The sequence below is a fragment of the Zonotrichia albicollis genome, chromosome 13 (genome assembly GCF_047830755.1).
Source record: "Zonotrichia albicollis isolate bZonAlb1 chromosome 13, bZonAlb1.hap1, whole genome shotgun sequence".
NCBI lineage: Eukaryota > Metazoa > Chordata > Aves > Passeriformes > Passerellidae > Zonotrichia > Zonotrichia albicollis.
Window position 1 is genome coordinate 2,260,888 of NC_133831.1, and position 26,769 is coordinate 2,287,656.

At 54.4% G+C, this 26,769-nt stretch overlaps 1 protein-coding gene across 1 annotated transcript in view; it reads right to left on the reverse strand.

Annotated features, from left to right (window-relative positions):
- Positions 1-474: 474 nt before the first annotated feature.
- The window catches only part of JPH3 (junctophilin 3), a 39,840-nt gene continuing 13,545 nt past the window's right edge, over positions 475-26,769 (reverse strand). Inside the window, exons 3-5 of the mRNA XM_014271284.3 lie at positions 15,779-15,903; positions 9,593-10,512; positions 475-670 (exon numbers count right to left, since the gene is read on the reverse strand). Coding sequence (XP_014126759.1) covers positions 590-670; positions 9,593-10,512; positions 15,779-15,903 — 1,126 coding nt within the window. The 3' untranslated portion in view covers positions 475-589. The remainder of the gene's footprint in view (positions 671-9,592; positions 10,513-15,778; positions 15,904-26,769) is intronic.

The following is a 26,769-nucleotide window of genomic DNA, read 5'->3' on the forward strand; positions in this document are numbered from 1 at the left end:
CCTTCTCACGGCAGCATTCCTCCATTTCCAAAGGGTGAAAAGCCTGGTTCTGCTTTTCTCTCCCATTTATCATTTGGATTTCCCTGGGAAGCTCAGCCTGGAGCATCCCAGAACCCATCCCCACTCCACCCAAACCTTTCCCATGGTCCCCTTGTCTCATCTCCATTTTGGGGTTCATTGCTGTTGTTACAAAGACAATTTTTTTCTTTTGTGGGGGGGTGAGGGGAAGGGAAGCGAGGTTTTTTCTTTTGTTGGGATTCCTTCTCATCCTTCCCAGTGTTGGGGGGGCAGAGTGTTGATAGCATTTTGCCATGCCACACAGCATAGTGTTATACAAGCAAAGAATTTTGGCTAAAATCCAAAAAACATTACCCAGGAAAAAAGGCAAACTGTGAGTGAGACTCGATCATTTGTTGTTCTTCTGTGAAAAGACTTGGAAATTGTCAGAGGACAGTTCGAGTTACGATTCTTCCCTTTGTTTTTTTTTTTGTTGTTGTTGTTTGGTTCTGGTTTTTTTGTTTTGTTTTTGTTTTTTTTTTCCCCCATTCATACATGTAACTGTTATTTTTGCAAACAAGACAGTCTTGAATTAGATGAAAAAGTTAATAAACAAAATGGCGACTCCAATATTTAGTAAGATCACCATGACTACCAGGATGGGAGCTGAACCCTGCAAGAGAAAGAGAAGGACAGGAGTTAGATGGATCCTTGGAATTGTGCAGGGATTCCAGGAGAATCTGGGGAGAATCCAGGAGAATCTGCTCTGGGGAGTCCAGGCAGCTCTGGGGATGAGCAGATCCCAGCTGACACCTCCCAAAGTGCCCAGGAACCCTTGGAGGATTTTTGAAGCTGCCAAACAAATGCTTTGCTGTACCCCTGATGGATCATGGATCATCCCATGCCACTCCCATAGGAACTCTGGCCTTAAAAACAGAACTAAAATTGGTTGTTTATCAGGTGGTCAATGAAAAGGAAAAAAAAAAACCCAAAAACCCAGATTATTTGGGATCTTAGAGTGGTTTGGGGATGGTTTGAAGTAACCAGGATATTTCCCAATAAATGTAGTTGTTTTCTAGGTATCCTGGACATCAGACAAACACATGGGGATCCATGTTCAGGCAACATTTTGGGAATGCTCTAATAACCTTTCCTGAGTTTATATGGACCCAATGAAGCTCCTGGGAGTGTTCAAGGCCAGGCTGGACAGGGCTTGGAGCACCCTGGGACAGTGGAAGGTGTCCCTGCCATGGCAGGGGTGGGATGGGATGGGCTTTAAGGTCCTTCCAACCCAAACCATGCCAGGATTCTGTGATTTCACCTGGAAAGCATTGCAGAAACCCCACTGCAGCTGCCCTGTGCACACCCCACACCAGCTGGGCTGAACATCTCAGGAAAGGTTCAATTCCTTGGGGAGCATCCATTGCTTCCCCTGGAGCACGTCCTGGACAATCCTGTGGGACCCCACCACCATCCCAGCAACGTCAGGGCACTGCAGGCAGCCCTCCAACACATCCTTCTGCAGGACAGGTCAGGAAAACATCCCTGGCACCTCATCCATCCTGGCACCTCCCATCCATCCTGGCACCACCATCCATCCTGGCACCTCATCCCCGGTGCCACAGTGTGAGTGTGGCTCGCACAGGGTGAGCGCTGCTGGCAGCAGGTGGGTGGTTGCTTTTTCTTGGATTTGCTGGGATCCTCAGCTATTCCTGCTGTATCCCAGGGCTGGGATGCTCCAAATGCTTTTCCCCAGGCTCCTGCCCCCTCCTGGCACTCCCCAGGTCGCTGGGATGGAGTGGGGACAGGGCTGGGCACCCCCTGGGAGCTTTCCCTGGGTGGCTCTGCGGAGCTGCTGGAAAAGGAAGGGCAAGAAGCAGCTCCCGGCTGCCCGGGGATGGTTTCTGTTCCGAGCAGCCTGATTCAGCTGCCGTTTGGGAGTGGGTGGGAGCGAGGATGCTGGAGCCTGCTGGAAAGGCATATTTGTAGCTTAGCAACAGGGTCAAAGGCAGCCAAGCCAAGGCAGGGATTGCGGAGAGCAGCCAGGTACCCATCCAGGGCTGGCTGCTCCTGGCAAACCTCTCCTTCTGTGCCACGAGAAGCTTCCAAAGGCAGCCAGCACCCCCTGCTCGCTGCTCCTTCCCTTCCCCAGCCCGGCCGTGCCAAGCCCGGCCTTGCTGGCGCTGGGAGGGATTAGCTGCATTTCAGAAGATTATTGGGTTTTAGGGTTTTTGAGCTGCTGGTAATATAATAACAGATTGCAGGCGATTATCAGTGTCATTGTTTGCCTTGGCACGGCCCTGCCGGGGCACGGAATGAGCTCCTGCCCCGGCCCCGCCGGCAGGGAGGGCTCAGCCCCATCCCTGGGCTGCCCCATGGAGGAATTCCCTGCCAAAACAGCACAGCCAATGCTGCCCCTGCTCCAGTTCCCTGTTCCCCCACTTTGGGATGCAGCTGAGGTCCAGCCTTTGGGGAGGGAGCTCAGCCTTCACTGCTCACTTCTCCCAAGAAACAGCAGCAGGACAAGAGGAATCAGCCTCCAGTTGTACCAGGGAGGTTCAGATTGGATATTTGGGAATAATTCTTCACCCAGGGCAGTGGTGGAGTCCCCATGCCCAGAGCTGTGTGGATGTGGCACCTGGGGACAGGGGGCAGTGCTGGGGGAATGGTTGGACTCAATTCCAGAGCGTTTTCCAGGTAAATGATCCTGTGGTTCTGTCCTTTACACACAGGGCATCAAAGCTGTGCTCTCAGCTGGAAAACCAGGGGGATAGAAGGAAAACATCTGCCAAGGATGGGAATCCACACCAATATCAGCTGGGCAAAAGGATCCTTCTCTATTAACAGATTGGATCTCCAAGGATTTTTAAGCTTTGCTTCCAAGCTTAAAGAATAGAAACTTAGGCTTTAACCCATGGACACACTAAAATAGGAATAAGCCATGGTTATGGCACAGGAGTAATAACAGTAATTGTAGCTGTAGAGTAATCCCTGCTCCTCTGCCTTGTTTGTTTTTATCCTGGAACTGTTGTGTAGCAACTCCGGAGTTTTTCTGGGAATACGACGGACAGCTGGTTTACAAATGCAATTGTGGCATAATTAATTTAAGCATTAGCAATCCATTATTATCTGTTATCACAGGGTACAAGCTCTGCCTCTCTGCCATGGAAACCAGAGTGCAGGTTACCTAGGAATCCCTCTGGGATCTATTAAGTGTAATTACTAAGGACTTGGATCAGCAAAAAAAAAAAAAAAAAAAAAACATAGATATGCACCATTTTCCAGCCTCAGCACTGCAGAAAGGGCTGCAAACTTAGCAGCTCGGTGACATTTGTGCTGAATTGTCACATCATTGCCAGGAACAGGCTCTGTGAAATGGTTAAGGAGCATTTAGCAAAGGAAACATCAGGGAGCCACTTGGCTTTCTCCAGCGGATTGCAGCAGCTCCCGTGGCTCCAGGAAGGGGACCAGGAGATGCTAAAAGTGCTTGTGTGAGTGAAAGTGAGTTGGGTGGGATGGAAAAACCTGCTTCTAGGGAAAAAAAGGCTAAAAAATGAGACGTTATCCTCTTAGAGATCCTTTAGCCTCTTAAAGAACTGATTTGTCACCCCTGGTTCAATCCTCACCTTCCAGGTGCTCAGTGTTTCTTTAGGTATGTTTAAAGCTCTCATTTTAAGATTTTTACACTAAAAACAGCAGTCACAATTTGTTTCTAATACAGTCAAAAGCTGGTGTTTGGCTCCAAATTTTCCAAGCTAAGAGATGGAATTGGGCTCAACCCCCATAGCCAGTGATAGGAGCAGAGCCAAGAAGGTGCTCCCTGGTACATCAAAGGCCCTAGAGATGAAAAGGCTTTGAAAAGGACCCTGTCGAGTTGAACATCCCACTTCTCTCTGAAGATTATTTACCTCAGGTTGTCTGAACACGAAAGGGATTAGAGGAGGAACAGTTTGTGATTATTATTTGTCTTAAGAAGAGACAACCCTTGCAGCAATGCTCAGCCCTGCCTCATTCTAGGGCTGTGATGGCAACAGGACTCCTCTTCCTCCTTATTCCCATGAAATTATGGCTTCTGTTTGTCTGGGCATGCAGCTACCAGCCGGGATTGAGGTGAATCTGGTTGCTTGAGATGACAGGAAACCAGGGATGATTGTGTTGGGAAACCTGGGGATGGCTCCTGATGGGGAAAGAAATAAATGGGAAAACCTGAAGCTGGAAGGACACAGGGATAAATCACAGGGTTTAATCCCGGGGAGGTTCATGCCAAACAAGTCCCCAGGTTCCCAAATGGGAACACCTCCATGCACAGGGGATGTTCACACCCCAAACAGGCTGGGGTGGAGAAAACACCCAGGTTTTATTTCTAACTCATTTTACGACCTTTAGGGCTAAAGGTGCCTAAAAAAGGAAGGGAAATTCATCTCCACCTGGGATGAATCCCTTCAGGAATAACCTGGCAGCTCTGGCAAGGGTGTTGCCCTGTTCTTCTAAAGTTCTAAGCCTTCTGATGTTTACATTTTTGTAATGGAGTTTCTCACGCACTTTTCATGTAAATAATGATTGTTCTGCATTCCTTTCTAGAGGAAGAGAGAATTGATGAACTGTTGGTTTGACCAGTGTGATTGGAGAGGTAGCAATTTCATCCTCCAATCCATGGTCACTTTTGGAATTCTATAAATATCGAAGTCGGGAAATAAACGTGCATTTTTTTTTTATTTTTTTTTTTTTGTCTCGGACATCTCAGCGTGTGAGTATCGTTCATTTTGTGTGGTATTGCAAGAGCACGGGGAGATCCAGCGGGGAGGTGCCGCTGCCGGGCTCCATCCCCGCTGCCGTGCCGGGGGAGGCTGTGCCGAGCCCCGTGCCCGCAGCCCCGGCAGCTCCCTGCAGATTGGCTGCGTGCTCCTGCCTTTCCCCAGCGACAGCGAAACCTGCCTGCAATATCTGCTGGCAAATCCGCCCCTCAGCCGCTCGCTGCCGGAGGAGGGAGGGAGTGAGGGAGGAAGGGAGGGAGAGGCTGCGGGATTCCTCCCCGCCACCCCCGCAGGGGCACGGAGGGCTCTCGGAGATCCCTCAGCCGGGAGATGCCTTTAGAGCCTCTGCTGCGGTTTTTTCCCCGGGAATTTTTGCATTTGGGCTGGGATTTGCTCTGTGTGATGCTGCGGGGAACTGCCAGGACTGGCTTTGGGCTGCTGCCCTCACGTCTTTGGGGTGCGATAGGACAGGGCACCGTGAAGGGCCGAGCCTCGGGCCCCTCACACCCTGGTGCTGAAGGACCGGGCTTCGAGCCCCCTCACGCCCCCAGTAATGAAGGACCGAGCCTCGAACTCCCTCATGGCCCCCGTGCTAAAGGACCAGACCTGGAGCCTCCTCACGCCCCCGGTGCTGAAGGGTCGGGCCTCGAGCCCCCTCACAACCTCACACCCCGGTGCTGAAGGGCTGAACCTCGAGCCCCCTCACACCCCCGTGCTGAAGGGCCGGGCCTCGAGCCCCCTCACACCCTCACACCCCGGTGCTGAAGGGCCGAACCTCGAGCCCCCTCACATCCCGGTGCTGAAGGGTCGAACCTCGAGCCCCCTCACACCCCGGTGCTGAAGGGCCGGGCCTCGAGCCCCCTCACACCCTCACACCCCGGTGCTGAAGGGCCGGGCCTCGAGCCCCCTCACACCCCCGTGCTGAAGGGCCGGGCCTCGAGCCCCCTCACGCCGCCGGTGCCCTCAGGCAGAGCAGGGCGGTCCCTGAAGGCTCTGCTGAGCGGGGACAGGGGGTGATGGATCAGGCGGTGCCTGAGCCCGGCCCTTCCCGCTGAGCTGCTCCGTGCCCAAAGCGCTTCTCCTCCCTTCCAGAAGCGGCAGATGTACAGCACCTGCAGGGAAAGAGATCTGCTCCCTTTTCCTCCTCCCCAGCCCTGACACGGGCTGTGGTTTGTGGATAAAACGCTCGCTGGCGTTTCAGAAAAATCCTTTCCCTTCCCAGTCTCTCGACAATTCCTTTTTTCATTTCCCATTTTACTTCTCTTCAAAGGCTTCTGTGAAGCACCCAGGCCCAGGCTTTGTGCCTCATGGGCCTTTAAGGCTGGGAGGGATGGGGACATTCCCGTAAATCCCTTAATCCCACAACACCGGCACTAGTCCTGGCACATTGGCTCCCGTTTTCCTCTGCCCCAATGCTGACAATTGCTCTGAGTTTGTCCTCTGGGTGCTGGGGTCAGTGCCCACAGAGGCACAGAGAGAGATCAGGTGGCCTTAAATGTCATTTTAAACCATTTGTGTGGCTCAGTGACCCCAAAACCCCAAATCCCCTGAGAGCCAACACCAAGCAGTGCTGAATTTCATCTACGTTACTGAGCCGTGGCCTCAAGAAATGACCTTTATGAGAGGATTTTTCAATTCCTGGTGTGCAGCCCCAACAAAGCGGGGTGGTTCTGGGAGTTTCTTTTAAAGGACTGGGGAAAAGTGGCAAAGTTCCTACAGCTCCTATAGACTCTTCTGTGGAGTCTGCATCCCTGCCTGTGCAGCTTTGGAAAAGCTTGGATTCAAGGCCCTGTGGCTCCCAGCTTGTTTTTCAGACGGGAATGAGGAGCAGTCATTATTTTGGGGAGTGTATTTGTGAGACCTGCACGCCCAGCCTGTTCCAGCACTGGCAGAGGTGTGCTGCCTCTGGAAACTGGAGCTGCCACTCCAGCACAGAGCCAAGCCCTGGGCTCATGAATGGCTTGTGCAGAGCTGGTTTAGGGCAGATTATTTTTAAAATAAGCTAAGCCGTGAGGGTGACCTCGCTTCTGCTCAGGGATACCTCAGGTAGGGCAAAAATAGCCGTGTGCTCAGCTCTGAGCATCCCTCCTGCTCATGGCAGCTCCTTTCTCTGGGAGCCCAGCTGGAGAGAGCTGGGAGCTGCCCTTGGAGCCCCTCCTTTTGAGGGAGCTGGCACTGCTGGCACCCAGGGGAGAGGCTGGAGCAGTGTGGGCCCTCACACACCTGCCCACAGCCCTGCCAGGCCCCAGGGAAGGAGGATTTCAGGCCAGTGTAGGGAATTGGGCTTTTGCGGGGGACTGGGGAGCCTCGATTTGCTGTGGGGGTATGTGGAGCTGGAGCAGGATTCAGGGAGGATTTGCAGGATGGAGTGTGTGAGTGTCTGTGTTGTGTGGGGATGGATGTGGGGTCTGTGGGATGAATCCTTCCCCCTCAGCCTTCCCTCCTCCTCCTCCTCAGGGATTCACCACTCCCTGAAGTCTGAAATGCTTCTGATGGCAGGTGAGGTCACAGATTTGGGCAGGAGGTTGGAGCACAGATCCTGCACCTCCCATTCTTCCCCTACACCTTCCCCTGCTCCTGTCCAGCCACCCCCTCTCTGCCAGGCCACTGGAACAAAACCCTGCTAGCACCGTGCAATTCCTGCTAGAACAAATTGTTGCTGGCATTGTGGGTTATTTAAATCCACATATTATCTCTTCCTCTGTATTACATTAGCTTCCTCCCAAACCTTCGCCATCTGTTCCACCCTCGGTTATGAATGTGAGAAAACTGAACATGCTGCTCCGCAGCTCCAGCACTTCCAAAGTAGGATGTGCATCCTAATGGCTTTTCCATGCACTTCTCCACGCAGGCTGGGCCCTTCCTGAGTGGCCAGGACTCGCTGGGAATGGCCAGGAATGTCTTGGGGGCTGTTTGCCTCCAGCCATGTGGAGAGAGGTTTATTGTGACAGCTCCGAGGCGGGAGCACATCTGATGGGCTGGGTGGGGATACAGCCCAGGGCTGCTTGTGCCACTGATCTCCCCAAAACCACGTGGCTCTCAGCGAGGAGAAACAGTGGTTTCATCCCTCCTGGGGACCCTGTGTCTCCCAGGTTGTGTTGTCAGAGGTGCTGGAACATCTGCGCATCCCACGGCCTTGCCAGGCTGTGTCTGTGCAATTACTGCTGCTGCTCTTCCCCTCTGGGAGCCTGTCAGGCTCCTAATGCTGCCTGTCATGTCTCCAGTGCTTCCCAGGCAGGCAAGGACAGCCTGCATGGCTCTGCTTTTCCAGGGCTGCAGGATGAGTCCTGTGGAGCCCCTGTGCTCAGCTCGCCCTCAGTGCTGGGTGGGAGATGCTGAGCCCAGGGACAGGGAGATAGAGAGCTCCAGGGCAGCTGGGGGGGGATTTATCAGCAGATCCTTCCTTCCTGCATCCCAGGCTGTTCTGGGGGGGATTTATCACAGCTCCATCAGGAAAGCTGGGGCAGATCCATCCTTCCTGCATCCCAGGCTGTTCTGGGGGGATTTATCCACAGCTCTATCAGGAAAGCTGGGGCAGATCCATCCTTCCTGCATCCCAGGCTGTTCTGGGGGGATTTATCCACAGCTCTATCAGGAAAGCTGGGGCAGATCCATCCTTCCTGCATCCCAGGCTGTTCTGGGGGGATTTATCACAGCTCCATCAGGAAAGCTGGGGCAGATCCATCCTTCCTGCATCCCAGACTGCTCCTTCCTCTCTCTGCACCTCGGCTCTGCTGGCAGGTGCTGGAGGAGCAGGGACACTGCAGCCATGGCAAATGTCACCACACCTCACACACCTCGATGCCTCTCGCCTGAATTTTCAGCCTGACTGACAAATTCATTTCAGTTTCGTGATCAGGCACCGTCCTGTGCTCCCCTGACAGGGAGATTTAGCTCCTTCCTGCTGAAATGTCACCTCCTGAGCGTGACAGGTTTTCCATTTCTCCTGGGTAGGTCTGGGGCATCCTCATGGGACACCTCCAACCCTGCCCTGCGTTTGGCACTGACTCAATAAGGGACATTTTGGGGCACTGGTGGCTTCCCCAGTGCTTCCAGCAGACCCCATCACCTCTTCTGTCAATGCCAACCAATGGGAACAACAAGTGAGGGAACTTCTAATGGGAAATCCAGGAATCCTCAGAAAACAAGACTGCAAAAAACCTAAACCCCACCCAGCTCAGCCTTCTCCTGAGGACGTTCAGCTCTGTCCAGGTCCTGTCTGAGCTGTGATGTCCAACCTCAGACCTCCCCTCCCCAGGCAGTTCATTACAGCCCTCACCTCATTAGCCATGGTTAATGGCTCACCCTCCTTGACTTTAAGCCCATTAATTCTGTTCGTGGAGAACAGATCATTCCCTTCCACTCTGCAGCAGCTTTTAAGATCACTCTGTCTTCTCTGCTGAACACCTTCCCAGCAGCCACTTCATGCCCAAAGCCTCCTTATCTCCCCAAAAATGAGAAGCCCAGTGTGGTGTGTCTCACAGGGAGATGTGCTGGAGCAGCAGGGAGCTCTGTGGCCATAACCATAACCCAAGGAAGCATCACCAATGCCTTGCCTGCTCCTGCAGCTTTCCCGCCAAATTCCCAGCAATAATGGATTTTATTGCTGGCCCAGGGGCTGAGCTGCAAAACTCCATCCTCCAGGGAATGCTCCCAGCACAGTCCGCAGGGAACTCGCCACACCAACATCCAGCAGAGTGGGAGAAGGGAGGAGAGGGGATTCAAGGCACAAAACCACGATAATTCACATTTTCCTAATTTCCCTCCCATCCTGCTCCACTCAGCCCCGCAACAGCCCCAGGTTTTCAGGCCAGAATTGCACACTCAGTGCCCTCACTCACCGTACTGGATTTGAGCGCATCCCCACTGTCCTCTTCAGATTCTAGTGCAACAGGTAAAGATTTCTGTGGCGGGGAGAAGGTTAAGTCCCACCTCAGTAGCCGAGGTTCAGCTTTGTCCCCGAATCTCAGGTTTTCCAGTTTCTGCACCGTGGGCTCGGCAGAGGAAGCTGGCCTGAAATTCTCTTTGTTCTGGGACTTAGACCTCAGTCTCTGAACCCCGAAGCCCCGCTCTTCCCCGCGGTGCTCGTCAGCCACGCTCCTGCAGCCTCCCCCTTTGCTGTAGTGTCTTTTTTGGGTGTGAATCTCTTGCATATAAGAATCCATCCTCATGAGGGGCTTCATCTCCATCTCGTAATTGCTCATCTTCTCCTCGTCCAGCTCAAGCAGCTTGGAGCTCCCTGAGCTGTGGTTGTGGGACCTGTGGTGGGAAGTCCATGAAACCGTGGCTGGGGAATCTGTCCACCTCTCTCTCGGCTTGTGGTTGGAGGCCGAATGTTTGTGTCCCCCGCTCCGACCTCTGTAGTCTTCGGGGCCAGCGTTGGAGCCCAGCTGCCCGCTGCGCATCGTCCCGCTCCTCCCGGCGCGGCTCCCGCCCACCTTCTCTTCGCTCCAGCTGTTGGGGCGCAGGTAATCCCCGCCGCGCCCCTCCAGCAACATCTGGATCTCGCCGCCCCTCTCTTCGTCCACCGAGACCTGCCTGGAGAAGTGGGCGCTCTTGTTCCTGCAGGAGGGGCCGAGGGGCGGCGTGGAGCAGGGGCTGGCGGGGAAGCTCTGCAGCGGGCTGTCCTCGGGGGTCAGGTCGGACGGGGTGGTCCCTTTGCGGTACAGCTCGGGGCTCTCTTGCTGCAGGGGCGTCCCGGTGGAGAGGACCTCGATGTCATCGCTCGAGTTCTGCCGCTTCGGCCGCTGGCATTCGAGCCCTTCGGGGGCAGTCGTGGAGAGGAGAGAAGGGAGAGGGGAAGGAAACAGGATTATTTCTGGTGCGTGCATGCCCCGAGGGTTTTTCGTGGCACGGAAAGGGGAGCAGAGGGTTGGGTGGTGGGGAGCACTGGGATGGGATTGGGACAGCAGTGTCACAACTGCTGGCAGCACTGGTGTGACACCAAAGCTGCCCCGAGCCTTGCCTTGCAGAACCATGACCAGCATGGGAATGGTTTTCCAACCCCAGAGGTGTGGAGAAGCCACCAAGAGGTTCTGATGGTTTTTTGGGATCCATCTGACCACATTTCCTATCAGTTCCCTGTCTGGAAGCTTGGGAAGGGAAATCTGTGATGTGGCTGGTGGCACACCCTGTGCTCTGTGTTTGTGTGTGCTGGGTGACACTGGGACCACCCTGGGTGTGTCCTGGGTGACACTGGGATAACCCTGGGTGTGCTGGGTGTCACCAGGATCACCCTGGGTGTGCTGGGTGTCACCAAGATCACCCTGGGTGCCACTGGGATCACCTCACACCAACCTCACCCCCTCCTGCATGGGAACCACCTCAGTTTTCAGCTGCCAGGTGCAGGAGGGAAACAGCCACATCTGGGCAGGTGTGCAAGAAAAACCTCACAAACCTCACATCCAAGAGATTTCCTGCCCCACACAGCCCAGCAGGACATGGAGATTTCCCTGCTCAGCCCCAGGATGGGATGCATGGACAGGGCTGGTTGTTCAGGGCCACCTGAGGCCAGCACCCCCCATCCTCCTCATCCCACTGGAGGCTCCTCATTCCTTCAGCTCAGAGACTTCCCAGGCAGGGTCACCCTGGGATGGGCACCTCAGGAGGAGCTGAATGTGTTCTGCTGCTGGAGGAACGCGGAACAAAAACCTCCAATGTGTTCATCACTGATGAAACACCAAACGATTTCAAGCGAGCTAATAGTGGTTAATTCTCCTTTTCCCCTCTCCAGTCGTTCCCAGCTAAAGCCATGCTAAATTAGGTGAATAATTTGATAAATATATTAAGTGCCTAATGCCCCTGAAATGCATCTAATTGTGATTGCTATGGTGAGACAAGAAACGAGTCTTGAAAAGGGAGAGCTCAATTTTTCTGCCATCATTTAAAAATGAACGCTCAGCAGCGCCTGCTCAGGTCTCTCCACATCTGCTGAGCAATTTTCTCTCTTGGATCTTTTTGGGGAGCTGCTGGGATGTGCCTTCACCCCTGCCAGGGTTGGGATACACACAGGGAATGCTGGAGTCCCCATCAGAGCACTGCCAGGGAGGGAAATAGTGAAAAAACTGCTTGGAAATCTACCCAAGCAATTATGGGAAATGGTCTCCTAATGACTCGAGTTTTTGGGATGATACTCACATAGTCCAGCCTTCATTTTTCCCCTGTTTGTATGTGGGAGACTGAATCTCCTGGAGTTTATCCAGGACCCCTGAAAAATCCTAGCATTGGTGGGAAATTGCTGAGAAGAAGAAAGGTGGAGTTCACCCCTCTGTTTTCCTGCAGAATATCTGTCTCTGGGATAAAGGACAAGATTTTTTGGGGCTGTTTTCCAGTCATTCATGTCCTACCCACCTTCCAAGATCCCAAATGGGAAACTGAGGCACAGAGGGAATAAAGGATTTCATGTGAGAAAGCTGGAAAGCCACCTGTGGGAATGGGCTCACCCAAGGTTTTGGGCTTTATCTTCTCCAGTTCAGCGATTTTGCTGGAATTCCAGGGATTTGCAAGCTTCCCACCATCTCCAAGGCCTCCAGAGCTGCTGTCCAGCCCCATAACCAGCCCCAGCCTGGCTACACCCACTGCTGCTGTTCCCAGAGCCCCAGAGAGGGGACAAGAAACCTCAGAGATGCTCCCCACAGCCACACCAGGGAGATGGCATCAAATTCCCCTCATCCCAAATCTTCTACAGGGGGCTCTGCCTTCCCTGGGTTAATCCCTGAGGTCAGGGGCTCTGGGAGGAGCAGGACTGGGGGTGCTGGGGCACAGCTGGGGCACAGCTGGGGCACATCTGGGGCCCTGCTGCCCCCCAGCCCCGCAGCCCGCAGGGATGGAGGCGTTTCCTTGCGCAGGAACTCCGCGGATGCACCGGGGCCCTTTCGGCACCCGAGGATGTGCAACAATTATCCGGAGCTAAAATTAGCCCCGGGGCACGTGATGTTCCTGGAAGAAGGGTTGTGAGAGCGAAGGAGGATGCAGAGCACCGAATGTGGATTTCCAGAGGGATGGAGGCAGCCGAGCCCGGCCTCCGAGGCTTCAAAGGCAGAGCTGAGGAGCCACGTTTGGGATTTGGGAGCCTCTGGCTCTGTGTGCTGCTGTCTCTGAGCGGGAGGACTCGGTTCTGCAGCACCACCCAAGCCTGGGTGATCCTGCTGTGTGCAGGAATTGGGGTTTTGGGCACCTGGAGATGCCCATGGCTGATGGGCATGGGAACCATGGGTGAGAGGGCAGGATATGAAACAGGGATGGATAGTTTTGTTTTTACCTTCCAGGAGCTGCAGCTGCCCAGAGGTGCCCAGGGCTGATGCTGAGGTGGGCACAGACCCCTCTGTGGTGTCCCACAGCACCCACAAACCCCTCTGAGGGGGCACCCAGCACCCCTGGCACTCGCTGTGCCAGGTGGGTGGTACCCACACCCACCTCCCTGCCAGGAACACATCCAGCACCCAGCATCCCATGGAAAGGGAGCACAGCCAGCACCCAGGGGGTGGGTGGCACTCAGCACCCACCACAGCACGCCGTGGGCAGCACTGGGGACCTGCAGCACCCTGCAAGGGAGCACAGCCAGCACCCAGGGTTCTGAATGAGGAGGGCACATCCAGAACCAACCATTCTGAATATGGGGGGCACATCCAGCATCCAAAATCCTGTACAAGGGTGACAAATCCAGCACCCACAATCCCCTGAAAGGGAGACAAATCCAGCACCCACAATTCTGAATATGGGGGGCACATCCAGCATCCAAAATCCTGTACAAGGGTGACAAATCCAGCACCCACAATCCCCTGAAAGGGAGACAAATCCAGCACCCACAATTCTGAATATGGGGGGCACATCCAGCATCCAAAATCCTGTACAAGGATGACAAATCCAGCACCCACAATCCCCTGAAAGGGAGACAAATCCAGCACCCACAATTCTGAATATAGGGGGCACATCCAGCTCCAAAAATCTTGTACAAGGGAGACAAATCCAACACTCACAATTCTGAATAACTGGGGCACATCCAGCACCCACAATCCTGTGACAGGGAGACAGATCCAGAACCCACAATCCTGTTTAAGGGGAGCACATCCAGCACCCATGATCCTGTGACAGGAGGGCACATCCAGCACCCACAATTTTGAATATGAGGGGCACATCCAGCACCCATAATCCTGTGGAAGGGGGGCACATCCAGCACCCATAATCCTGTGGAAGGGGGGCACATCCAGCACCCATAATCCTGTGGCAGGGGACACATCCAGCACTCAAAATTTTGAATAATGGGGGCACACCCAGCACCCACGATCCTGAGCACGGTGGGCACGCAGAGCCCCTGCAATGCCCGCAGGATGGTGGCAGCTCCCACCCGGCTGTCCCCAGCCCGAGGTGGCGGCTCTGTGGTGACACAGCCTCTCGCACCCATCACCTGCCCGAGCGGCTCCGCGGGCGCTGCCAGCCCTCCCGGCACATCTGGGATGCTGCGTTTGGTTTTTAATGCGCTCTAAGTGGAACCGCCTTCCTTCCCTGCCTTCGCCTCCCGTGGTTCACACAACCCCCCCAGACAGAGCTCCAACCACACAAACCCCAGCACGAGCGAAGCGCCACGGCCCCGTCCAGGAGCTAGTAAAAAATGTATTACCTAAAAATATCTTTCCAAGAGGTGAGTTAAACCAGCAAAGTCTCCTGGCAGGAGGAAATGGAGATGAGGAACATCTCAGGGCTGGAGAAGCCCCTGGGAGCACGCAGAGAAAGCTCAGATCTGCCGAGCTCCGATGGGGCTGGGCAGGAGCAGGGATGGGCGGGCTTGGAGCGGGCTGAGCCTCCTCCCGCAGCCGGGAGATGCGGGGGATGCAGGGGATGCTCGGGCCGGGCCTGCCTGGGGATGTGCCCGGGCTCAGGCTGCTGCAGCCCCAAAGCTGAGCCATGGGATGTCCCCGGCCGCCCCCGCAGCTCGGTGAGGCGAGCACCGGGCCGGGCTGGGCCAGCAGAGCCCATGGTCCCTTGTCCCCGAGCTCGGGGCAGCCCTGAGTCACCGCAGCAGCCCCTGGAGCGATTAAAGCGAGTGAGTAATCCTCGCTGAGCTGAGAGGGGGAGAACAACGACAGCCGCCTCCCGAGGAGGGCTCGGGGCCGGGAAATTTCTCTATAAACCCAGCCACACTTTAATTATGATGTTAATTATTGCTGGGGGGACTTGGAGCGTCCCCACTCTCAGTCGGCTGCAGACCCCGGCCCGACCCCGGCTCGGCTTCGGCTCCATCCTCCCCGAGCCTTTGGTGAGCAAAAATATGAATAAATCAACAAGGAATGGTGAAAATGATGGAAGGAAGGAAGGAAGGAAGGAAGGAAGGAAGGAAGGAAGGAAGGAAGGAAGGAAGGAAGGAAGGAAGGAAGGAAGGAAGGAAGGAAGGAAGGAAGGAAGGAAGGAAGGAAGGAAGGAAGGAAGGAAGGAAGGAAGGAAGGAAGGAAGGAAGGAAGGAAGGAAGGAAGGAAGGAAGGAAGGAAGGAAGGAAGGAAGGAAGGAAGGAAGGAAGGAAGGAAGGAAGGAAGGAAGGAAGGAAGGAAGGAAGGAAGGAAGGAAAGAAAGAAGGAAAGAAGGAAAGAAGGAAAGAAGGAAAGAAGGAAAGAAGGAAGGTCAAATGTGGATTTTGCCAGTGACTTGCACGGCCAAGGGAAGGGTCAGGTCCCACTGGGTCCAACCTTTCCAAAGCAATCAGGAACTGCACCAGCCATGGGTGGAAAGCCAGTGGTGACCTCTGGGATCATCTGTGTTTGCAACCAGAGCCCTTGTTGGACTCTTTCATTGCAGCTACCAAGGGCTTTGAACTAAAGACTTGGGGAGAGAGAGGAAGCACTGGGAAAACAGTAGAGAACAAGGTGGAACTGCTGGATATTGACAGCTCTGCCCTAAATCTCCCCAGACCTGGTGTTCCATGGAGCTTTTCCCCTCCAGGAGCTCTGCGGGCACAGGCTGAGCCTCCAGCCAGGGCAGTTTGGGGGCTTTGGGGGTGTTCAGGGCTGCGAGGGCAGGGCCTGGCAGGGACTGACCGTTCTCCCTGTGCTGGAAGGAAGGTGAGAACTCTTTGGCAGTGATCCTGGCGATCCGCGCTTCCTCCTGCGCTTTCTGCGCCGCCGTCACGGCCGCCTCCGCCTTGGCCCTGGAGTGAGAGGTCCTGCAAGGCAACAGAGACACCAGCACCCCGTTAGGCAGCTCCTCCCTGCCCCGGGAAACCCCACATTTCCCCCACAGGTTCCTCCAAAACCCTTTGGCTGTGAGGGAGGAGCTGCCAGCAGAGCTTGGGGCTGGCTGGGGAATGGGGGATTTTCCAACACCTTCACGAGCTGCTCCTCAGCCTGGAAATCACCCAGGAAATTCAGATTTGTTCCCCCAGGGTCCCTCCATCCCATTTCCCACCCCGTCCCAGCAGCCTCTCCGTGCATCTCCCACGAGCCTCCAGGGTTGAATTTAAAGCTGGTTTGGTTGTTTTTTTAACCAAACCCGTTTTTTTGGGGATGAAATTAAAAAAAAAAAAAAAAGAACATTTCCACGCCCACCCCCACGTTTTGCGTAAAATGCTGGATGTAAATAAATACTGGGAGCAGAGGTAGGAGCGGGGGGTTCGGCTCTGGAACCGCCTCCACCATCCCTTCACACATTTGGATCAGGGCACTTTTTCCCTCTGGATCAACAACTGTCCCCTGCACTCGCTGATGATTCCCCAGAGGCTTTTTTTGGCTGGCATTTCATCCCATCACTCAGGATTTACAGCTTCTCTGAGAGCATCCTCCGGAGGTTGCTTTTCCCCCTTTTCCCCTTATCCGAGCTATCCAGGCACTTTCAAAAATTCCTGCTCCCACCCCGGTGCAGGCAGGGTTATAAATAACTCCACTGATTTCTTTTCCCTCCAAAATCAGGCCCTCCATCTCCTTTAATCATTTTTTTTCTGCCTCTCTCTGAATTCCCTCTAATTTCTCGACATCTGCGTGGAGAGGGAGTGCCATTTCTGACAGGCTCCTAAAAATGGAAAACAGGGCCAGGAATGTGCCTGCTTTGGTAGGAAGGGCTGGGGAACAGGGTGTGAGTGTGGCTGTGCTGTCACCTGTGTTTGCTCCTGACACTTCTCAGCTCTCTTTGCTCTAATAAATGCTTTATTCCTAGCCATTGGCTGCTTTGGAGTAGCCCTGGAAGTGAATCCGAGCTGTTTTCCAGAGTTATTGGAGATGGTGGAGTGGCTGTGGTGGTGCTGCTGCAGGTCTGAGGGTACTCTGTGATTAATGCACCCAAAAATTGGGTTGAAATGGGTTTTACCCAGTGCTCTCCCTGCCCAGCACTCAGGTGGGGTCAGAGGAGGGGACAAAGCTGTCACAGCCCATTCCCTGGCAGGTATCCCAGCCCTGCTCTTTTAGGAGGAGCAGGGATGCCCCAAGGAGGAGCTGCAGCAAACTGCTGGGAGGGGAGGTCCAGGCTGCTCCTGTTTTTCATGGAATCATGGAATGGTTTGGGTTGGAAAATACTTTTAAATCCATCTTATTCCAATCCCTGCAGGGACAGCTTCCACTAGTCCAGGTTATTCCAGCCTGGCCTTGGGCACTGCCAGGGATCCAGAGGCAGCTACAGCTTCTCTGGGCACTTGTGCCAGGACCTCCCCACCCTCACAGATATTGGGAATTTCTTCCTAATATCCCATCTAAATCCACCCTTTTTCAGCTTCAAGCCATTCCCCCTTGTCCTGTCCCTCCATGCCCTGTCACAGTCCCTCTCCAGGTCTCATTCCAGCCACATTGGGACTGGGAACATCAAACCTGTGCATTAAACCATCAGAGCCACCAGGAGGTTAAAATTCAGATTCTGCCTCTCTGAGCTCCTTAAACCTCTGGCATCTTTCAGGGGAGCTTCTCAGGGACGTGGATTTGAAGCTCCTCCATCCATTTATCCCCTGGCCTGGAGCTGCCCGGGCTGGGGCTGTCCCTGCCTCTCTGCAGAACTTTCCCAGGTCCCTGCTGGCCCAGCTGAGGATTAACAGTGTCTGTGAGAGCCTGGCCCGTGCTCAGCAGCCAGGATTACACTCTGCTCCTCCCTGGAGAGGCGCCTGGAGCCGCTCAGCCCTCTCTGCCTGCCAGGAAAAGGGGCTGGAGCAGCAGCTCTGCCCTTCCAGGGGTCACACAGGGGTGATGGCAGAGCAGGAGGAGCCCACAGGAGCCACCATGCCAGGCTGGGCTTCTGGGATGGCCCAGGCTCTGCTCCTCCCTGTGGCACTCAGCATCCTCTTATGGAATCATGGCATCATTGATTCCATGGAGAATGAGCTCCAGGATCACCAAATCCAGCCTGTGACTGATCCATCCCCACCTTGTCCCCAGCCCAGAGCACTGAGTGCCACCTCCAGGAATTCCTGGGACACCCCCAGGCATGGGCACTGCAACCCTCCCTGGGCACTTCCAGTGCCTGGTCACTCCTTCCAGGATGAAATTCCTGCTGAAATCCAACCTAAATGGATTAAAATCACCATCCCTGGGGGGGTGGATGTATTTCCATCCCTGGAAAATTCACTCCAAAGACTTTTGGATCTGCTCATCCCCATGGACTCCCAGGATGAGCCCAGAAAGTGCAGGGAATTTAAAAAATGAAAACTTGGAGATTTGGCTCAGAAAAGGTTAAAAATCAATCACATCAATGAAGGGATGATCCAAATACACTCGGGGAGAGACGGAATGCACTGGATTCCCTGGAGCACAGGGACACACTGGATTCCCTGGAGCACAGGGACACACTGGATTCCCCAGAGCAGAGGGGACATGCTGGATTCCCTGGAGCAGATAGGACACATTGGATTCCCTGGAGCGAAGGGAACACACTGGATTCCCCAGAGTGCTGCTGATTAATTGTTTGTAAAGCTCCCTGAGACGCTGGCAGGAGTGAAAAGCAGAATTATGGAGATCCATACGTTGCATAATAAAATCCATAAGTATTCCCAAATAAATGCCAGTAATCCAGTTAGTGCTCGCATGACTTTGTCACATCCTAAATTTACCAGCTGTCTCCTTTCTCCACGCCTGCTGCTCGTGGCGTGTGCTAAATCTTAATTCCCACTTAATTGCCTGGAGTTTATTTCCCTGGAAAAGTGGGGTTTTTTCCTCCCTGACACATGGACAGGGCCTGATCTCATCCCTCTGCTCCTCCTTCCCTAAGTGCTGCCATAAATTTTTTCCGGGATGGAGACGCCAAACTGGAGAGCACAGTGAAAATAAGGCTGGGGCTTTCCCCATAAAACAGAATTATGGGATGGTTTGGGTTGGAAGGGACCTTAAAGATCATCCTGTTCCTGTGGGCTCATGAGGGGATGGAGGGAAGAGTGATGCAAGAGGAGCTGTTTAATTCCTCCCACCTCTGAGCATCCCCAGCCTCCTCCTCCAGCTGGGATGAATCCAGGAGCCTGGGATAGGGGAAGGTGTCCCTGATCATGGCAGGGGGGAATGGGATGGGCTTTAAACTCCTTCCAACCAAACCATTCCATGGTTCCAGGATTTTAGTGCGCTCCACCATCCAAGCTGAACTGGGGGAGGGTGTTCAGGCCAAGACTGGGATTGGGAAGAGCCAGAGGAGGGGAAGAGCAGGATGGTTTGTGGCTTTTGAGCCCCCATTTTGGGTCTGAAGGCAGAGAGTCCCTGCTGGGGCTGGCCTGGAATATTTTATTTATTATTTTTTTGCCAAGCTGACTCACTCTTCTCGGAGGATGAGCGGGCAAGTGGTCAAGCTGGCAAGGGGAGCTGGCAGGAGGCAGGGAAAAATCCCAACCAACCAGATTCCCAAAAATCTTTGCAGATCTCCTGTGATTTGGCCAGAGCTGAGAGGGGAAGGGATAATACCTGGGCCTGCTTCCTAATGCCAAGTTTATCAGCTCCAGCTAATCTATAAGAAGCTGGAATCAACTGATTTGCAAGGAAGAACTTGACTTTTTAGGAATTCCAGCAGCGACTCTGGGCTGGCGTGGAGTGAGCAAGGAGTGGATGCAAGGGTTCTGCTGCAAAGCTACTGCTGGGGGATGGTTTAGCCAAAAAGGGGTGAACTCCCAGCAAAATCCTCAGGGATTCAGGAAGGAAGGAAGCAAAATTCAAACCAGGTGAGGCTTGAGAGGTGTTTTGGTTCCAGGAATGCTTTGGCAGGAGAACAAGTGGGACAAAGTGCTTTAAAATTAGGCTGGAAATTAGAACGGGTTTGCAGAAGACCAGAAATGTTTCAGAGCCGGGAATGTTGACACCTGGAATTGCCAGGATGGCACCTGGAGCCACGAGAAACCTGGATCACTGGTTATTCCTTCCCCATTTGCTGTTTGAATCCATCCAGGGGAGGGATTTGCCCCCTTTATTCCTATTTTTCCAGTGTTTTTGTACAGAAAATACATTCCAATAAAAACCAGGCAGCAGACACTGAGCAAACTCATGCTTGGGGTAAAAGGGAGCTCTGTGCTGAACACAGAGAGAAATCCACATTATTGGGAATGTTAAAAAGCATCCTATGGGTAAGATTCCTGGGAAAGAAAGTCTGTTTCCCAAAAATCATGGGAATTGGCCGCTCTGGCTGCTTTTTTCCAAGCAAACTTCTTGCTTCCCTGACCCCAAAGCCTGGCTGAGGGAAGGATGGAATTCCTGCTTTACTGCTGGGATCCTGTGCAGGGATGGGGATGCTCAGCCCTCCTCCACCCCACATCCAGAGCTCTCCCATTACCCCAACTCCAACAGGAGCACCACGAGGCTGCAACAAGTCCCAGACCCTTCCCACCCCACGAAAGGACCCCGTGGTCCCTATTTTCATGGAAAACCTGGAAATTGGCACATTTCCCACAGGCTTCTCTGGGAGTGGTGAGGATGGAGTTAAGCTGGCAGTGAGCTCATCCCTAATGAACAGCCTCAAGTTTTCCTAAGGGGCCAGGTTGGCTCCATCTGATCCACTTTGTCTCCAGGTCAATACTTCATCAGGCAGCTTTGGGGCTGTTTTGGTTTTTTTTTTTTTTTTCTCTTTAAATGCATCTTTATCTTCCTATAGGAGGGAATGAATGTTTTCTCTCCCTCCATTACAGAGCTTCATGTATTTTTCAAAGGGCAAAATTCAATTAAAACACACGCCAGCTGCAGGGAAATACTTCAGGAAAAATTCAGAGAGAGCATTTGCAGGGCGTTTGAGACTCTCTCATCCAACCCCCGGGGTCAGGAAAGCCTTGGGATGCACCTTGTTCTGGGGAGGGATGGCTGGATAAAGGAGAAAAAAGAGATTTTCTGGAAAACCCAGGCTGGCGTGAGGCTGGGAAGGGATGGCTGGACGAGGTGAGGAAAAGGAGATTTTCAGCGCAGCCTCCCCAGCGGGGATCCCTGGGCTGTGTGGGCTCCACGGGAGTTGTTTTCCAGTCCCTGTGGCACAGCAGGACCCAGCCCTGATTGCATCCAGCGAGGAACACAAAGCACCGATCCCCGGGGATGATGCCAGCCCCGAGCCCTGGGGACGCTGCTGCGGCTCTGCCAGCATTTGGGATCGCTCGGGAATGGGGCAGGACAGGCGATCCCAGATCCCAAACCCTGCAACAGCTCTGGGCAGCCAGGAGGGGAGGCTTGGCTGGGCTCCGTGCTCTCCTAGATGGGACAAATTGGGACTGAATTATTAATAACCACTGCAGACTGTCTGGTTTCCACCTCTGCGGGAGCCTCTCTGATTTAGGGCACAGCTGCAGTGCCCATCCTGCCTCCCTTTGCCATGCCAGGGGCAGCGCATCCCGCATCCATCCCCTGAGGGCCGGAGCCAGGCCCTGTCTAGACAGGGCCCTGAGGGAGCGGGAGGACGGCAGCAATTAACAACCTGCTTGTTATTTTCCCGATCTGCCGTTTATTACCCCGATCAAAACCCGCTCCTAATTCCAGCCTGGCTCTTGCCACAGCTCTGGCGGCTTCCCTGTTATTGCAGCAGGCTCTCCGGGATTTGTGATGTGAGATTTGTGATTTGTGCAGGCAGCAGCACCGCGCTGCTCCTCAGGGGGTGCGATATTAGCCACACCAATTAGCTGGCTGTGGAGAAATTCCCATTTACCTGCTCAGCGCAGGCATTCTTCCCAGCCTGCTCCCTCCGTCTGCTTTCCCCTCTGTTTCCCCCTCTCCCTCCCTCCCCTCACCATGGCTGGAATTCTTAATTAAGGGGAAAAAAGCTGCTTAATGTGACCTCTGACATGACGTAATGCAGCCCCGAACGTCTGCTCGGGCTCTTTGCAGCCAGACACGGAGCAGGTGCTGTGCATAGCAAAGAGAGAGGCAGCCTTGGCAGCTCCAGATGGAGATTTGGGGATGGAAGCATGGATGGATCACCCCTGGGCTCTGAGGAGGAGCAGGAAAGCTCCCAGGGAAGGTTAGGAGACTCTGGCATGGCTGGGATGGATGGAATGGTGATGGCACGCTCTGAAAAAACGGCTCTGGAAGTCACATCTCAAGAGAATAAGGGAAAAATAAACACTCAAACTCTTTAATCGTGGGGAAAAAAATCCCCTCAAATGTGTTTGCTGCAGCCCAAGAAAGCAAATTAGAGAGAAGCACAGAAAGTGTTGTGGTCAGGAGGCCAAGTCCAAGTTTCCTTGTAGTTTTGCAGCAGGAAATGTCACTTTGGAGGGAGGAAATCATTCCCAAGGCAGCTGGGAGAGCTCGTGGGCAGCTGGGACATGGAATGCTCCAGGTGTCCCAAATTCAGGGGGACAGGGCTGGAGCCAGGTCCTGTTTAGCTCATTGCTCCAGGCACTTGAGCCAGAGCCTTCCCCACCTTTATATTTTTGGAGTTACAAATGGGGAGCGAATTCACTGAGGAATCTTTTGCCATTCTACACTGAAATCTCATTTTTTAATCCAAGTAAGGGGAAAAAAAAATCCCAGGCTCTATCCTTGTGTCCTGTGCCTTGCCTCGGAAAGGAGTTTTGCAGGAGAGCTGAATTCACAACATGGAAAGGTGCAAAATCTCAGTGACTGGGGGAACAGGGATGGGCCATGTCCCCAAAATTCTGGGATCAACAGCTCAAACCACATCCCTGAGCTGCGTCACTCCCAGTGGAGAAAGATGAGAGCATCAAATGCCAGGATTGCCTCCAGCTCACCTCATTCCCACCATCTCAAAAAGGGTTTATTTATTTTCTCTCTGTTTTTGCCAAACAAAAAAATGCCAAGAAAATCCAAATCCATCGACTTTAAAAGGCTGGGCCAGGTGGAGCTGGTACCCAGAGGCACATCTGGCACCAGGATACTCCCAGCATCTCCCTGGCCAAGGAACACATGGAATAAGCAGGGCCAGGCAGATCCCTGCATTTCCCTTCCTTTTAACTTTGTGCCCCCAGCAAGGACAGAGCTGATGGGCTCTGCAGGGAGATGATGCCCTGGGTGTTATCTACAGCTGGCCAGAAAATCAACATCTGGAGAGGGAGCCTCATCCCTGGCCATCTGTCACTTGCAGTGGAGCTCTGCAGGAGGCAGGTGAGTGAAAACACCAGGACTGGCCTTGGCAAAGGGTGGCTTTGAGGCCACTGTGCCCCCTGAGGGCTGGCATCTCTCCACTCGGCCTTCCTGGGGCACAAATCCCCCAATCCCCCTCACCTGCCCAGCCCTGGTGGGCTCAGGTAGATGGGAGAGGGGCTGGGGGTGCCCCCAGGGCTCTGTCACCCCTTTGTGGGGCAAGAGGTGGCCCCAGCCCTGATGACTGTGGGGAGAAAAAGAATAAATCCTCCCCATTGCCACAGCAACAAACATCTCCTGCCTGCTCAAACTTCAGAGCCCAGCCAGCACAATCCACTTCCCTCCTCCCAGCTGCCTGCATGGGGTTTGAGCCCCAAAATCAGCTGCACCACCCAAAATCTCACTTTTCCTACCCCCACCCTGAGGAATTGGGACTTCCTTAGTCACAACTCTGAAGGGATAATCAGTCAGATCCATGGGTTAAATCCCCCTGGGATTTTCAGGGGGGAAATTTGCTTAGCAGGGTCTACATCAAATCCTTTAATTTCCTGGATTAGGAAGTCAGGACAGCATGTCATTGGTCCTGTGGGGAGGAGGTGACAGAAACCTCATTGCCTGGGGCTTTTCAAACCTGAATGAGAGCAGAGCCTGGAATAGCCCAGCCCATTCCCTGTGCTGCCCCAGCATCCCAAACTCAGGGGAAGGAAAACGAGCAAGGAAAATACTCAATAATTTGGCTCAGCTCTGTGTTTTCCTCCTGATATTAATTCTGCCTCTCCCTGGGGAGGAAAGGGTGTGGAGAGGGACAAGGATGGGATGTTGGGGATGTTGCTGAAGGGAGGAGGGTGGGAGCAACCAGGAAACCCAAAATGGGAGTTGGGAGAAGAAAAAAGCACAGAGAGCTCTCTCACAGGCTGGGAAAGCAGCAGAGAGACCCCAGCCCTTGCTCTGGGTTCTTCTCCACCCTCAAATTTTGGGATGCAGCATCCCTGGGACACGGGAGGGACACATTGGGGAGGAAGGGGCTGCCAGCATCTCCCCTCCCAGCCCTTGGCCTGGCTGTGGGATTGGGTATGAGGATGGAGAGGACAGCAGCTGCCAGAGGAGGAATCTCTCCTTCCCTGCCCAAAATCCCGGGGAAAAGCAGAACTGCAGTTTCGTTGAGCAGGAAAAGAGAGGAAAAGAAGAAACAGCAGAAAGGAAAAGGAAAAGCAGCAGAAAGGAAAAGGAAAAGCAGCAGGAAGGAAAAGCAGGGGCTGCTGGGTTTGTGCTGTTGTTTTTGGTGTATTTTGCTTTCCCTCCCCGGGTGATGAAGGGCTGCTCCATCCAGAGCAACAGGGAGAGGCTCCATCACTTTGTGCCGGGAGGTTCCTGGGGCTGGAATGGCCCCGCTCACCTCCGGGAAGGGCTCGATTAAATTAATTCCGATGATCCGCACTGCGATGGGCTGCGGGGCGATGCCGGGGATGAGGAGGAGGAGGAAGAGGAGGAGGAGGAAGAGGAGCCGGCAGCTTCTCCTCTCCCCGCGCTGCCCTCGCTGCCTGGCGCTCGGGGGCAGCCCCTTCCCTCCCATGGCAGCGCTGCCAGCCCTGAATCACCTCCCGTCCTGCCCGCCTCGCTGCCAGCCCGTGCCACCCTCCCGTGCCACCCTCCCTGTCCCCTCCATCTGCTGTCCCCGCGCAGGTGACCGCGGCTGGCACCGCTCTGCCCCTCCTGCATCCCAAACCCCCTCTTCTGCTCCGTTCTCTGGCTGAGCCATCCCTCCTGCATCCCAAATGTCCCTCCTGCATCCCAAATGTCCCTCCTGCATCCCAAATACCCTTCCCGCATCCCAAATGCCCCTCCTGCATCCCAAACGTCCCTCCTGCATCCCAAATACCCCTCCTGCATCCCAAATGTCCCTCTGGCATCCCAAACGTCCCTCCTGCATCCCAAACGTCCCTCCTGCATCCCAAATGCCCCTCCTGCATCCCAAATGTCCCTCCTACATCCCAAACGTCCCTTCTGCATCCCAAATGTCCCTCCTGCATCCCAAACGCCCCTCTGGTATCCCAAATGCCCCTCCTGCATCCCAAATGCCCCTCCTGCATCCCAAACACCCCTCCTGCATCCCAAATGCCCCTCCTGCATCCCAAATACCCCTCCTGCATCCCAAATGCCCCTCCTGCATCCCAAACGTCCCTCCTGCATCCCAAATGCCCCTCCTACATCCCAAACGTCCCTCCTGCATCCCAAATGCCTCTCCTGCATCCCAAATGCCCCTCCTGCATCCCAAATCCCCTCTCCTGCTCCGTTCTCTGGCTGAGCCGTCCCTCCAGGTGTGCTCAGCTGTGGGACCATCACAGAGCACCGCGTTTGGGAGGTCTCTGCTGGCGGGGACAGGGACAGAGCCACGGGGACAATGAGAATCTGAGAGGCTGGAATGCCTGTGCCACTTCACAGCCAGGCAAAGCTCAGAATGGTTTTGGGGATGTTGGCACACACCTGGGCTGTGGATTTGGGATGTTCTGGTTCGTGTTCAGCTCGCTGGAGAGGGAAGGGGTGGGAATGGCCAAGCTGGGATCAGAGGTGTGGGTGAGGGATGGGAGAGCAATGAAAACCAAAACCCCACTGAGCTGCTCTGCCAGGGGTACAAATGACTCTGCTGAGGTTTTCCCTCACAAATCTTCATCCCTACAAAAGGATTCACTGTCCAGCCTGCCCTGCCCTGGAGGCCGCACCCCAGGGTGGGGTGGCTGTTGGGGACACATCGAGCCGGCCCTGCACAAGCCAAGAGGCTGCTCCTGACTTCTGACACGGCCACAAAAGGGCTTAAGGCTGCAAATCCCGTCTGAGCAGGAAGTTATTAAATTGGCATGGCCGGAGCACGTCAATAGTCACGGTGCTCACATCGCATCACATCCCGCAGGGAGGGAGGGATGGATGGACAAACGGGATACTCCGGGATGGCAGAGCCGGGCTGGAGGTGGGAATGAGCCACAGGTGTCCTTGTCACCCCGGCTGAGGGGACACACCCCAGCAGCACCAGCGGCCGATCCTGATGGGAAATGTGCCGTGAGGAGAATCAGCTCCTGCCCCAGCTGCTGCCAGCCTGGGAGTCACCTCCATCCACCCCTGAGTGCTCCCTCCCTGACCCTTTGCATCCCTCAAGGAAAGGATGAGGAAGGGATGGAGGGAGCACACTCACCCCACACGAGGCCTGGGGGCTCCAGGTGATGCCCTCAGTGCCCCATCAGTGCCCAGCTCATGGGCTGAGGTGACTCCTGCAAATCCCCAGCTCCAGCTGCTGGCAGGGCCTCAGCAGGGAGCAGCAGCATTTCTCCAGAGGGCCATGAGCAGAGAAATCCTCCCTGGACTCAACATTTCCCAGAGGGGCTGGGGAGAGTCCCTGCCCCTCTGGGCATCAGCTCAGCCCATCCCTGCATCCGGCTCAGCCCTGCCCCAGCCTGGCTTTGTGTGTCCCTGCTGTGCTGACCCAAGGAAGGGACACAAAACCCTTTTGGGGCCATTAAACCCACCCCTCCTCTTCCTCCTCCTCCTCCTTGTCCCTCTCCATCCTCAGCAGG